This window comes from Chiloscyllium plagiosum, chromosome 23 (assembly GCF_004010195.1).
Source record: "Chiloscyllium plagiosum isolate BGI_BamShark_2017 chromosome 23, ASM401019v2, whole genome shotgun sequence".
Taxonomy (NCBI): Eukaryota; Metazoa; Chordata; class Chondrichthyes; order Orectolobiformes; family Hemiscylliidae; genus Chiloscyllium; species Chiloscyllium plagiosum.
The window spans coordinates 15,808,302-15,823,624 of NC_057732.1; the positions used below are offsets into that span (position 1 = coordinate 15,808,302).

Genomic DNA, 15,323 nt, shown 5'->3' on the forward strand with positions numbered 1-15,323 from the left:
AGGCGGTTAGCGCAGGATTCCCATTTCCTGGCTTGTCTTAGCGTCTCTCGCCCGTAGGTGTTCAAAGTTTGTGAGAAGATTTGTAGCTTGGGTGCTCGTTGTTGTGGTTCTGTTCGCCGGGCTGGAAATTTTTGTTGCAAACGTTTCGTTCCCTGTCTAGTTGACATCCTCAGTGCTTGGGAGCCTTCTGTGAAGCGCTTCTGTGGTGTTTCCTCCGGAGCCAGACTACTGCGACCACTAGGACTTATAACAGCACACAAACCAACAGCCACCCTCAGACAACAACTCACCAGAACGAAGGACCCGATACCCAGCATGAACAAAACTAATGTAGTGTACAAAATCCCATGCAAGGACTGCACAAAACACTATATAGGACAAACAGGAAGACAGCTAACGATCCACATCCGTGAACATCAACTAGCCACAAAACGCCACGACCAACTATCCTTAGTAGCCACACACGCAGACGACAAGCAACATGAATTCGACTGGGACAACACTACCATTATAGGGCAAGCCAAACAAAGAACAGCCAGGGAATTCCTAGAAGCATGGCACTCATCCACAAACTCCATCAACAAACACATCGACCTGGACCCAATATACCGGCCACTACAGCGGACAGCTGAAACTGACAACCGGAAGCGGCAGGGACAGGCCACTATAAATGCCGGAGGAAACACCACAGAAGCGCTTCACAGGAGGCTCCCAAGCACTGAGGATGTCACCTAGACAGGGGACGAAACGTTTGCAACAAAAATTTCCAGCTCGGCGAACAGAACCACAGCAGTATTTTAACTACATTTACCAGTATTAAATTACTACATATTTGAAATAAACCTACTTACCTGCTATTTTTCTTTAATATCTGAAATATATTAAATCTTACCTTTCAAAAGGGACAATGCCCAAAGAATGAGAAATATGGAATATTTCATTGCAATGGTTTAGGAATTGAACAGATTGACATCTGACTGAGTCCTGCTGACTACTGGGTGTTCAATTTCACAATTCTTTTATACCTCGTCTTTGATCAGTCACACTAGAATGATATGAGGAAATTAATGACAGTGTGTAATAATGCTTAAATAAACAGTTATTTTAACCTTTTGAGAACTGAAAGAATTTTAACATGCAGGAACCTCTCTCTTAAGCTGCAGGGTGATTGAGAATATGTGGATTTTGATTTTATAAAGATAACACACCAATATCCTTGGCAAGGGAATAAAGCTGCATGCAACTTGCATTGCAATAGCATTTTAACACAAAAACTTCCAAAAAGCTTTGTGAGTCAGATCAAAAAGGGCAATAAATGTCAAGATGTGGATGGATAAATTTGGGACCAAGATCTAAATGATGGGATTTGGATGAGGTGGAAGTTTAGAGAAGCTGAAAGGTCAAGGATCAGAAGGCTTGAGGCTTTGGCACCAATGGTTGATGAACAGTAGAAGGTAAAACAGATAGGGTTGCAAAAGGCAGTGGAAGGATTTGAAAATTTAAAAGAGGGATATGAGAATGAGGTGTTTAAACAAATAAGGTGAGACATAGGAAGCTATGCAGGTGAGTATTCTGATGAACAAATCAGTCTTACCATGGCACAGGACATGGGTTGCTGAATTTTACACCACATCGATTTTATGAAGAGGGGAAGCTGGTTAACAGGACACCCAGAATAATTGAAATTACAGCTGAGAAACATTTGCTCAATGAGATACAGTCATGTGAAACTTCTTATTTCATTAGTCCAACTTTGGTGTTGCTGCCTGTGAAATATTCCATATGGACATTTTGACCAGCATTTTACTCAAAAAATGCATTTATCCAGGTGCTTTTTGCTCTAGGAGGCAAAATAAATGACTCTGGTTCATATTTTTTTATTAAAACATGTGCAAGTTAAAGAAACAATGCTTATGCAACAAATTAATTTAACTTTGCCCAAACTATGAATAAAATGAATATTTAAAAAAACCATGGCTGACTGCCTGATAGGCACTCATACTGCCTGTTCTGGTGAACCTGTTTAGGCAGTTGGACTTCATTCACTGAACTCCATTGGCAAGGCACTTAGGGTCTTCTTCGTACAAACGTGTGTCACAAGGGTCACACTGGGTAAATGCATTTTATGAGTAAAAAGCTGGTCAAAATGTGGATATAGAATATTTCACAGGCAACAGCACCAAAGGCTTCCCTCGAGTCTTTACTGAGGGAAGGTTTCCCTTCTTATCTTCCCTTTCTCAGCCTTTCTAGAAATGTTCTCTGACTTCAGCCACTATGCCTCTTAGACAGAAACATGTACTGATGGGACCAGGACTACTCTGCCTGGTCCTTCTATTCTGTGAGAACAAAGAGGTGAAAAGGGACCAGAAGCTATTACCTTACAGCATGGAAGCTGTGCTATTTAAGACAGGATGACAGAGGAAAATGTTACTTCCAATAGGAAGACTCAGGCTGCAGAGAACTTTGTTCAACCAATATCCTCCTCATCAGAACATCTGATCAAACATATTCAGAGCCTTAAGGTCAGGATGAATCCTCAACACTCCATGAATGGGGCATGGTTTTCCTGGTTCAGATTCATGGCAGCAATTGGGGTGGCCAGGGCATTACCTACTGGTTCTATGAGATTTAGGTCAGGACTGAGGGATCATAGAATCTCTACAATGCAGAAGACACCATTTGGCTCATTGAGTGTGCACTGACCTCCAAAGAGCATCCCAACCAAACTCAAACCCTAACCCTATCCCAATAACCTACCGAACATGCACATCTTTGGACTATGGGAGGAAACTGGAGCACCCAGCAGAAACCCACAGAGAGACACTGAGAGAACTTAAATTCCACAAAGATAGTTACCAAAGCTGGCATTGAACTCGGGTCCCTAACTCGGGGGTGGGGGCGGCGGTCATGGGAATGGAGACTCACATTCCAGTAGGGATAGGTGAAATCTTTAATAGTTTTGGGAGTCAGATACTTACACCTGCTTTATGTGATCCTCCCAGAATTCACTAAAATTTGTAAACCAATGGACTTATCTTACCAACTGTGGAGTGGTCCAGAGTATGTAGGGGAGAGGGATGTGCCTGGTTGGAAGAAATGGAGCATGACCTTTTATCCTACCTATCGGATTTGCAGTTGTGTTGAAGTAGGTTTTGCTTTGTTTCTTTTTCCATCCTGATTTAACAGTGGTTGCTATCTGTACTACCTAGAAGTACAGAAGTGTTTGTACTGTCTGATCATGGTTGAGGGCTGTGACTGTTGGGTAGGACATATGTAGTTCTAATGGCAGTTTGATTCCTTTCATGAGGATGGAGAAGTGAATCCAAAAGAATGTTCTTCAATATTCCATATCAACATCAGGTTAAAGGGTAACACAATATTTCAAGCGGAATTGTTCGGTTAGATGATCTTTCTAATTATACCTTTTAGAGAATAGTTCATTCACTTCATTATTCCATTTGATTAGGGTTGGTATACCATGTGGAACTTTTGGTTTATTCCAGAGGAGTTTGCCTTATCCCAGCAATGAAGGAATTCTATGATTCGCAGGAGTCCTCATTTTAGTGAATAACTGCTGCATTGGAATATCTGCTGTATTTTTGCCATCTTTGTCCGGTAGGGAATGCTTCAATGCATTTACTAAATGTTTCATCTGTGACCTGGATATAAGTTGGATACAACCTGCCTGCAAATTCATTCATGGACCTCTGCTGGTCGGGTATGTCTCAACTCTGTTTTGTGTGCATACCTCTCTGGATTGTTTGTGAACAGGTAATGCAGTTTTCAACATAATGGTTTCCATCTTTATCTATTCCTAGCCACAAACGCAGTCCCTTAATTTTCTCTGTCATGGCTTCTATTCTCCAATGGCTCTGAACAACATGACACAGATAAATGATCCGTTTGCAGTCTTGTGTTGGCATCGTACATCTTTTCTCCCTAGGGACAAGTTTGTCCTTTAACTGTATTTTGTTCTTCCATCCAGTGTGGAGGTGTGGTGTGTTCCTTCTAGCATCTGTTTTAATTCCCCATCAATCTTTTGAGCTTGCATAAGATCCTCGATATTGGCCTGACTGACAGTAATGGTGTCGATCTGTTCCAGGATGCTGGTGGGGCAGGGGGTGAGGGGGTGGGGTGGGGGTGGGGATTGCTAAGTTTTCTTCTTGGGTGCCCTGCTTAGCCAATTCACCCGTCCTTATGTTTCCAACCGGTGAAGTTCTACGGTGGCCCTAACTCTAACAATGCCATACCCACAGTATTAGGCAGCCTGGAACATGTATCTTAGCAGGGATGTATTTTCTGTCTGCTGAACCAAATGCTCTAGCTTCCTACAGTGGCAGGAAGTCTGTCAGATTGTCACAGATATACATATTGTCTGAATATATTTGAGGGGGTGGAAATTGCATTGGACAACTAAATGAATTTGCTACTATCGCTAATTCAGCAGCCTGAGTGCTCGTTTTGCTGGAAAGCTTCAAAGCTAGCTCCAATAGGGCCTACTTTAATCCCACACCCTATTCACCTATTTCCATCCTCCATAATAGATGATCCATCTACAATTTGATTTTTTATTGTACCTTCTCTGGGTATATCTTCCTTGCATTCACCTCTTTTGTTTTGGCACAAATGGTCACATTTCTTGCCACTATTTGGCACTTTCCTCTATAGTTCAGGTGGTCTGCTAAGAAACTGGGCTAAGTCTGTTTGAGGTGAACATCTTGACCCTGAAACATTAGGGTGCACCATGCTATGTGGTTCTGGCTAACTGTACTGCCTTTGATTTGTTCATCCAATAGCAGTTGTACGGGAGTAGGATCAGTTAATATGATGAGGGGATTGAGTTCAATGTTATAAGTGAAGGGGCTGTGCCACCAGAAAACTGCTAATTGGTATCTCCCAACTGGGGGTAGGAGCCATCGGTCCAAGTCTCCCATGGAGGAACTTAGCCACCAGTGTGGCGTCTGTAACTTATGTCTGTACTGGCAATTTCCAACACAAAGAGGAGTTCTGGGTGTGGAACCTGTAGTGCTGGAGCTTTTGCCAGAGCTCATTTTAAGTTGGAGACAGTCAGTGCTGCTCTGTCCAATTCCAGGGGCTATTCTTTCTTTTAAGGAGTTCCAATAATGGGGAGGTTTTAGTGGAAAAAACCGTCAATGTAGTTCCTATAAAATCTCACTATATCTAGAAAGGATTGTCACATCTTTTGGGCAGGGGTAATTAGAGTGCTGCTTGGATTTGCTTCCTTTCAATTCCACATTTGCCATGGGTAGCTGAGGTTCCTCGATATGTGTCTAAAGACTTCATGAATTGAGCCTTTTTGGGACTGACTTTTAATCTGAGTGCTGTAGGAAGGGTCAGTAATTCACCTCGCAATCTTAAATGTTCCTCCCGAGTATCTGTCTGTAGGAGGAGATCATCCACGTATTGAATTGGGAATACAGGTCGTCAAAAATCTTCTAGTATTTTGGCAAAACTTTGGTGAAATGCACGTGGGAAATTGTGAAATCCTGGGGCAAGCAGGTCCATATTGCTCTTGGAACATAAAAGCAAGTTTGTACTGGCATTGCTGGTTTATGAAGGTGGACCAAATCTACTGCTAATACCTACATGGTAAAATATGTGGAGCCCGCTTTATCATTGTTTCGGGTCTGGTTGCTGTTGTTTGTGCTGTCACTAAGGTTTTTTTTAGTTCCTTGTGGATGATTTAGTCTCCAAGAATCACCTGGCTTTCTAACAGGCCAGGTTGGAAAATTGTTTGTTGAAGCTACAGAGCGTAGTTCTGTCTTGTAGTAGGCTAGCAATTACTTTCACGATCTCACATCGGCTTGTTTAGGAAAGCTGTACTATTTCTGGGGTCTGGGATTAGGTCCTCTACAGCTAGCTTCTCTATCAAACAGCCACAGTCATTTTGTGCCAGTGAATGTGACTGGGTACTTCGCAATAATCTCCTGTGCTCCAAAATCAACAGTCATATCTTCCAAAATTCCCCAATTGTCTGTATATAGAGTCATAGATTTGTACAGCACAGAAACAGGCCCATTGATCTAATGCGTCCATGCCAATGAGATATCCTAAATTAATCTAGTCCCATTTGCCAGCATTTAGTCCATATCCCTCAAACTTCTTCCTATTCATGAACCCATCCAGACGCCTTTCAAATGATGTAATTATACCAGCCACGGTGGCTCAGTAGTTAGCACTGCTGCCTCACAGCACCAGAGACCTGGGTTCGATTTTTGCCTCAGGTGACTGTCTGTGTGGAGTTTGCCCATTCTCCCTGTGTCTGCACGGGTTTCCTCCGGGTGCTCCTGTTTTCTCCCATGTGTAAAGATGTGCAGGTTAGGTGAATTGGCTATGCTACATTGCCCATAGGGGAGACCAGACCTCACCTGAGCGTGTCAACAGATTGACAAGACCTCTGATACACAATATTGTGCCCTTGAAGAAGACTAAGTGTGAAAGATTTATTACCCCCTTTAAAGTATATACATATTTACATCTCTTGATTAAGCACCTGCATTTGTTAATATGAACATCACAACTAGGGAGTGCCTGAGAACAGTTTAGTTATATAAATCTTGCATTTCCATTCATTGCCTTTGAAGAATAGTTTCTGCCTCTTGGTATTCTGCTAAATTCAGAAATTATAGGTTTGATTCTCTGAACAAAGGCACTGCGTGATGATTCATCAGTGTCTGAAATTAATTGCTACCTTAGCTTGGCTTTTCCATTTTTAGGATGTTAAAATTATGCAACAGTGTATTAACTTCTTTGCTGTATCTGCTATCATTAAATGATTCAAAATGACTAATTAAAAAACCTTTCAAAAATGCTTCAATATTTTGAACACAAGTAAAAGATTGAAACCACACTTGATTTGCCTCAAAGGAGTAAATCAAGGAAATGTATTTTGCTTTGTGAATCTTGATTCCAACTTCACATCAATATAGATATAGAGCCGGATGTTATATGCTCTTGCCAGGTATGCTTTCATTGTGGTGGCATGTAAAATAAATTGGGTGGCTATCTCACCACTGTTCCAACAACCACTAATCTTTCTCCCTTAATACAGAAATTATGCAGGCACTGAAATCAGCAGCCCACCCAACATATATAAATACGTAATTCAGGATGGCTACTTTGAACCTTAAATATATTGTGGTATGAACCTACGGGAGTGTTTTTAAAAGTGTTCTTTAAATGACAGGAAGGAAGGAAGGAGGGCATCAGCTTCTATGTCTGAACTCCCAATGAGCATCGCATACCCTCCAAGGATATGAAACCCCTTCCTTCTTCCCTGCTTGCACTTTAAAACCTACATGTTGCCCACCCTTCCTGAGGTGACCAAATCATCATCACCAGTGTAACTGTGACCAGGATCCATTGGACCTTCTTCTTGGGAATGGTCACAACTCCTGCAGTGTCCACTGCTGTGGTTTGGTGTAGCTGGAACTGCTTCTCCCACTCAGGGGCTAAAGTCCCATGATCCATAAATTGGCCATAGCTCCAACACAGTATGGTTGCTGGGTTTATGTCTAAGTCTACTGACTGACCACTGACTTTCCTTCTGGAGTACAAGCTGTCTGCTCCTAACCCCTGGCATAATGGTTTGCCCATGGTTATTTATGGCATAGAAGAAGGCTATTGGACAATCAAGTGCCTGCCAATCTTCCATGGAACATTCTGTCCCTGCAAGTTTATTTCCTTCTCGTGCCCATCCAATTTGTTTTTGAATAATTTATTGGTTGTGCATTCACTATCCTCGTGGACAATAGGTTCCAGATCATATTATTTGGCCCAGGCTTGCACATCAACTATTGACTTTGATGGTTTGGCATGAGACTAATAGCTGAAGGCTCTGATCTGGACATGGGAGAGATGACTATCCTTGACTCGTCTTGTAGTTTATGATCTGTAACTGTTCCACTTATGAGTGATTGCTGTTTGCCTCTGGCAGCTTCTGGCAAACTTTTTTATTTGCACCATAAACCATTCTTTAGCTGTAAGTATGTCTTTCACTAATACATACTATACTATCCTTGCCCTGAAGATGTTGGTGGTTATCTGCTTTCTTTCATCGTTGCCAACTTTGGGATGTAAGTACAATCACAGTGCTGTTTGAAAGGGGATTCCAGGATTTTGACTCAACAACAATGACAAATTATGAATTAGTTCTGTTATGGTGGTGGTTTGGAGAGGAACTTGTATGTCACAGTGTGCCCATGAATCTGCTGCCCTTGTACTTGGGAGTTTGTGGTGGCACAGCAGCTCAATGGTTAGCATTGCTGCCTCAAAGCACCATGGACCCGGGTTCGATTCCCACCTCAGGCAACTGTCTGTGTGGAGTTTGCACATTCTCCCCGTGTCTGTGTGGGTTTCCACCCACAGTCCAAAGATGTGTAGGTCAGGTGAATTAGCCATGCTAAATTGCCCACAGTGTTAGGTGCATTAGTCATGGGTAAATGTAGGGGAATGGGTCTGGTTGGGTTACTCTTCGGAGGGTCAATGTGGACTTGTTGGGACGAAGGGTTTGTTTCCATACTGTAGGGAATCTAATCTTAAAATAAAGGAGCCTTGTGAGGAATTGGAGATGGTATACACTCTATTGGCACTAAAGGGAATGAATGTTGAAGGTGGTTAACAGGCACCAATCAAACAGGTTGCTTCATCCTGGATGGTATTCAACTTCTTGAGTGTTGTTGTTGGAGCTTCAGTCATTCAAGTAATTAGAGAGTATTCCATCAAAGTTCCAAGTTCCTGACACTGGGGAGACAGAAGATGAGTTACTCACCTCAGAATTCCAAGCCTCTGATTTGTTCTTGTAGCCACTCTATATGACTGGTCCAGTTTAGTTGCATTAGAAAAAAGGAGCAGGACTGGACCATTCAGCCCATCAAACTTGCTGTGTCATTCAATTGATTCATGAATGTTCCTCTACCTCATGGCCATTCCACACACACACACCCGGCCCAGCCTCCGCCGCCTATACTTTGACACTTCAGCCTCCAGGAATATTGGCATCAGTAGTGAGGAAGAAGAGAGCTGTTCTGATGGGATGGGCTCCGGGTTCCATCTGAATAATGCTAGGTCCTCAGTCCATGCAAAACACATAACTAGGACTGGGCATAGGGCTTTAACCTAAAGAGTGGTGTGGGGGGTTGGAAACTTACAGGAGAGTTAAGGGGAGGAGAAGGCTCAGTAGAGGCTATTATTTCCACAACAAGTAATAGGACAGAGAGTATAGAAAGGATCAGGAATCTAACTTCATGCACTGCAGATAGGGGGACAACTATGAGAAGGGGAGGGGGGAGTGTCAACACAGAACTGAGGGTGCTGTTCCAAGTGCATATAGTATACAAAACAAGGTAAATGAGTTTATAACATAGATTGAAATTAGCGGGTATGATGTTGTGGGAATGTTGCAGCAAAGGAGTAAAGATTGGAAACTAAATATCCAAGGATACCCAGCCTGTCAAAACGACGGGCAAATGGACTGAGGGAGCAGGGTTGCATTGTTAGTAACAAATGAAACTGAATCAGTTGCAACAAGGGATATAGAGTCAGAAAGCATGTAAGAAAGGCATGATTACAATAATCGTGGGGGACATCAGTTTGCAAATGGCCTAAAAAAGTCAGGTTGCTAGGGATATCAGGAAAAGGAATTTTTGGAATGTTTATGCGATGGTTTTTTTGAAGCAACTTGTGGTAGAACCCACAAGGGAACAGGCAATTCTGGATTTAGTGATATGCAATGAAGCAGACTTGATCAGCAAGCTGAAGGTGAAGGAACCCTAGGGGGTAGTAATTATAAGCTGACAGAATTTACTTTGTTGTTTGAGAGAGAGAGAGAGAGAAAAGCTACAATCAGAGGTAACAGTATTACAACTGAGTAAAAATAGCTACAAAAACCTGAGGAAGGATCTGGGTGGAATTGGTTGGAAGGTGAGCCAAGCAGATGAGATGGTGGAGCAACAATAGCAGGAATTTCGGGATGCATTTGGCAGGCACAACAGAAATTCATCCTGAGGAAGAAGAAACATATTAAGGGAGGATGAGGCAACCATGGCTAACAGGGGAAATCATGGATGGCATAAAGTCAAAAGAAAAAACATACAACGTGGTGTAGATTAGTGGGAAGCCAAAGAATTTTAAAAAGCAGCAGAGAATAACTAAAAACAAGGGGAATAGCTGAACTTGAGAATAAGCTAGTTAATAATACAAAAGAAGATTGCAAGAGTTATTTTAGATATTAAAAAGGAAAAAGAGAGCCAGAGTTTACATTGGACTGCTGGAAAATTAGGCTGGAGAAGTCGTACAGGAAATGGCGAAGGAACTGAATTAGTGCTTTGCTTCAGTTTTCACAGTGAAGGACACCAGTAGTATACCAGAATTACAAGAGAGTCGGGGGCAGAGGTGGGTGGGGTGGCAATCACTAAGGAGAAGGTGCTGTGGAAGCTAAAAGGTCTGAAGGTGGGTAAATCACCTAGATCGGATGGACTTACACCTCAGAGTTCTGAAGGAGATAGCTGAGGAGATTGTAGAGGCATTGGTGGTGATCTTTCAGAGAACAGGACTAATGTAAAACCCCTGTTTAAGAAGGGAGGTGTTTTTTTCAGCAAGGTGGCAGCTGTTGTCCAGTGGAGTTCCGCAGAAGTCCGTGTTGGGACTACAATTGTTCATGTCATATGTTAACAACCTGGATGAAGGAATTGAGGGCAGAGTTGCTAGGTTTGCACATGATACAAAGATAAGGGGAAGAACAGGTCGTGCTGAGGAAGTGAAGAGGCTCAGAAGGACATGAAGGAGAGTGGGCAAAGAAGTGGCAGATGGAAGACAAGGTGGGAAAGTGTAAAGTTGTACATTTTAGTAGGGAGAATGGAGGTGTAAGCTATTCTCTAAACAGGGAAAGGCTTTGGAAATCTGAAGCGCAAAGGAACTTGGGAATCTTAGTTACAGATTCTCTTTCAGTTAAAATAAAAGTTCAATTGATGGTTAGGAAGTCAAAGAAGTGTTGCTAATCATCTTAAGAGGGCTAAGATACAAGAAGAAGGATGTACTACTGATGCTGTATAAGACTCTAGTCAGACTGCATTAAGAGTATTGTGAGCAACCTTGGTTCTCATATCTAAAGAAAGATGTGTTGGTATTGAAGAGTATATAGAAGGGATTTACAACAATGATCTAGTGAATAGATGGCTTGTTATACGAGGAGCTGTTGAGGATTCTGGGTCCTAAAAGGAGGAGGACGATTCTGATTGAAACTCTCGGGATACTTAGAGGTGCGGAGGTAGTGTACATGGAGAAGATGTTCCTTCTAGTAGGACAGACTAGGATCCAAGGTATAGTCTCAGAGTGAAGGGATGACCCTTTAGAAGATATTTACAAATTTATTGTTACTTGCATTTGAAAATACAGTAAGATACATATGTGGCCACAAAGACAGCACATAAATTCTTTATAAAAACAAAAGGAGACAATGTTAGAACAAATATAACTATTTGTTCATTCCACAGCCTCTCGGTTTCACGGACTGATCTCTGCCAAGGACCATGGGTCTGTCGAAACCACCAAGGACTGGGTGCCTGTTGAAACCACTAAGAACCAGGGGCTTGTTGAAACCAAAAAGAACCAGGGACTTGTCGAAACCACCAAGGACCAGGGGCTTGTCAAAACCACTGAGAACCAGGGGCTTATTGAAGCCAACAAGGACCAGGGGCCTGTCAAAACCGCTGAAGACCAGGAGCCTGTCCAACTGAGCAGCAGGCAATGACGACTGGGGGACACAAGGATCTGTGCTTGGGCCCCAGCTATTTGCAACCCATATCAATCACCTGTCTTTCTTCAAGTAATCATAAAGGTCCAAAATGCCGAGCTCAAGTTTAGAATTGGCAACCCCAAATGTATAGATTATATTACTTACAGGTTTATTGACCGTTTTATCAGAAAATGCAAACATAAAGAGCTTGAGTGTGATTTTACCTAAAAAGAACTCTCGGGAAAGTTCATCAGTCAGCAATCATCTCAACATCAATTAAATACTTAACAAATTATTTTCTGGTTAAACAAATAGCCATACTATTGTCTCCAGATTTGAAGATGGGCATAAGTATGAAGCCATAGTTACAAGCCAAGAGCAGTCACATGAGTTAGGTGAAGCCAACACTATTGCAATGTGTACAAAATTTATCAAACCAACTATATCTGTTGCAGATTGTAGTGATTGGGACTAGGACCAGGTGGATCTCATTGACTATTAAATCCTTGATTAAGGTTGTTAACCTGAGCCAATCAGAGAGCACTGGCTGACATATATATAAACAAGAGGGCAGGGAGTGGAGTGCATCATTTCTCCCTCCAACTCTATTTTGATTTAGTCCCTACCCTCCCTTCACTGTTTTAGATCACACAGCACTGCCCTTTGATGTGAAGGGCAGTGTTTGTCACTGGCCACCCGGGTGTTTTCCTATCTTCCTGGTGGTGGAATTTGAATAAAGATTCGTGCACTTTGTTCTTTCATTGTGTCTCACACCTACACACACACACGATGGGTGCTGGAGAAAAAAATAAACACTACCGCACTTAGGTCGTAGTGAGGGGGTTGAAAGAAGAAAAAATAAACAGAAAAAAATATATATATATAAATAGGGATTGAGCAGGTCTGAAGACCTCCTCGTGGGTCTGCTCCTGGGCCTGGCAAAAAAAAAATTTAAAAAAAGAATATAAACAAGAGGTCCTACCCTCCCCTTCACTGTTTTGATCACACAGCATTGCCCTTTGATGTGAAGGGCAGTGTTTGTCACTGGCCACCGGGTGTTTTCCTATCTTCCTGGTGGTGGAATTTGAATAAAGATTCGTGCACTTTGTGTCTTTCACTGTGTCTCACACCTGCACACACACACCATGGGTGCTGGGGAAAAAATAAGCACTACCGCACTTAGGTGGTAGTGTGGGGGTTAAATTAAAAAAAGAAAGAAAAAAAAAGAAAAAAGAAAAAATAAATAAATAAATAGGAGCTACGATGCCTTTAAAAGGGCCGTGCTCGGACCCGATGTAAAAAAATAAAAATATATAAACAAGAGGTCTCCACTTCACTGTTTTTGATCACACAGCACTGCCCTTTGATGTGAAGGGCAGTGTTTGTCACTGGCCACCCGGGTGTTTTCCTATCTTCCTGGTGGTGGAAATTGAATAAAGATTTGTGCACTTTGTGACTTTCACTGTGTGTCACACCTGCACGCACACACCATGGGTGCTGGGAAAAAAATAAGTACTACCGCACTTAGGTGGTAGTGTAGGTGTTAAAAAGAAGGAAATAAAAAAAAATATATAAACAAGAGGTCTCCCCTTCACTGTTTTTGATCACACAGCACTGCCCTTTGATGTGAAGGGCAGTGTTAGTCACTGGCCACCCGGGTGTTTTCCTATCTTCCTGGTGGTGGAATTTGAATAAAGATTCGTGCACTTTGTGTCTTTCACTGTGTCTCACACCTGCACACACACACACCATGGGTGCTGGGGAAAAAGAAAGCACGACTGCACTTAGGTGGAAAGATAAAAAAACAGGAGTGGAGTGCATTATTTCTCCCTCCAACTCTATTAAAAAAAAGAGATAAACAAGAGGTCATCAACAGGTCCAGGCAGCGGGCCGTAGACGGGGTCGTTAGGGCCGACTGCCTGCCCCTCTTCCGTGGTTATGTTAGGGCCCGAGTGTCCTTGGAGAAGGAGCACGTGTTGTCCACCAACACCCTGGAGTTGTTCAGGGAGAAGTGCGCGCCGCAGGGAGTGGAGTGCATCATTACTCCCTCCAACTCTATTCTGGTTTAGTCCCTACTCTCCCCTTCACTGTTTTGATCACACAGCACTGCCCTTTGATGTGAAGGGCAGTGCTTGTCACCGGCCACCCGGGTGTTTTCCTATCTTCCTGGTGGTGGAACTTGAATAAAGATTCGTGCACTTTGTGTCTTTCACTGTGTCTCACACCTACACACACACACCATGGGTGCTGGGGAAACAACCAAGCACTACCGCACTTAGGCGGTAGTGTGGGCGAATAAAAAAAGAAAAAAAGAAAAAAAAGAAAAAAATAAATTAAAAAAAGAAAAAATATAACCAGGAAATTAAAAAAATAAAAGAAAAAAATAAACAAAAGGTCCTCAACGGGTCGAGGCAGCGGGCCGTGGAGGGGGTCGTTAGGGCCGACTGCCTGTCCCTCTTTCGCGGCTACGTTAGGGCACGGGTGTCCTTGGAGAAGGAGCACGCCATGTCCACCAACACCCTGGCGTTGTTCAGGGAGAGGTGAGCGCTAGTGAGTGGAGTGCAGCATTTCTCCCTCTAACTCCATTTTGATTTAGTCCCTACCCTCCCCTTCACTGTTTTGATCATACAGCACTGCCCTTTGTCACTGGCCACCCGGGTGTTTTCCTATCTTACTGGTGGTGGAAATTGAATAAAGATTCATGCATTTTGTGTCTTTCACTGTGTCTCAAACCTGCACACACACGCCATGTGTGCTGGGGAAAAAATAAGCACTACCGCACTTAGGTGGTAGTGTGGGGATAAAAAGAAAAAAAATTTTTTTTAAATAAAAAAAATAAACAGGAGGTCATCAAAGGTCGCGGCAGCGGGCTGTGAAGAGGGTCATTAGGGCCGAATGCCTGCCCCTCTTCCGTGGCTACGTTAGGGCCCGGGTGTCCTTGGAGAAGGAGCAAACGGTGTCCACCAACACCCTGGAGTTGTTCAGGGAGAGGTGGGCGCCGCAGGGAGTGGAGTGCATCATTCTGATTTAGTCCCTACACTCCCCTTCACTGTTTTGATCATACAGCACTGCCCTTTGATGTGAAGGGCAGTGTTTGTCACTGGCCACCTGGGTGTTTTCCTATCTTCCTGGTGGTGGAACTTGAATAAAGATTCATGCACTTTGTGTCTTCCACTGTCTCTCACACCTGCACACACACACCATGGGTGCTGGGGAAAAAAAATAAGCACTACCACACTTAGGTGGTAGTGTGGGGGAAAAAAAAAACAATAAAAAAAGGACAAACCTGCACTGCACTTTGTCGAGAAGGGCACTGCTTGTCACTGGAAAAAAAAACAAGAGGTCATCAACAGGTCCAGGCAGTGGGCCGTGAAGGGGGTCGTTAGGGCCAACTGCCTGCCCCTCTTCCGCGGTTACGTTAGGGCCCGGGTGTCCTTGGAGCACGCGGTGTCCACCAACACCCTGGAGTTGTTCAGGGTCTCACACCTGCACACACACACCATGGGTGCTGGGGAAAAAATAAGCACTACCGCAGTTAGGCGGTAGTGTGGGGGTTAATAAAAAAAGG

At 43.1% G+C, this 15,323-nt stretch overlaps 1 protein-coding gene across 1 annotated transcript in view; it reads right to left on the bottom strand.

Moving 5' to 3' along the window:
• Positions 1 to 3,923, bottom strand: part of LOC122561449 (mucin-19-like) — a 62,635-nt gene extending 58,712 nt beyond the window's left edge. Inside the window, exon 1 of the mRNA XM_043713192.1 lies at positions 3,749 to 3,923. Coding sequence (XP_043569127.1) covers positions 3,749 to 3,923 — 175 coding nt within the window. The remainder of the gene's footprint in view (positions 1 to 3,748) is intronic.
• Between the last annotated feature and the right edge of the window lie 11,400 nt (positions 3,924 to 15,323).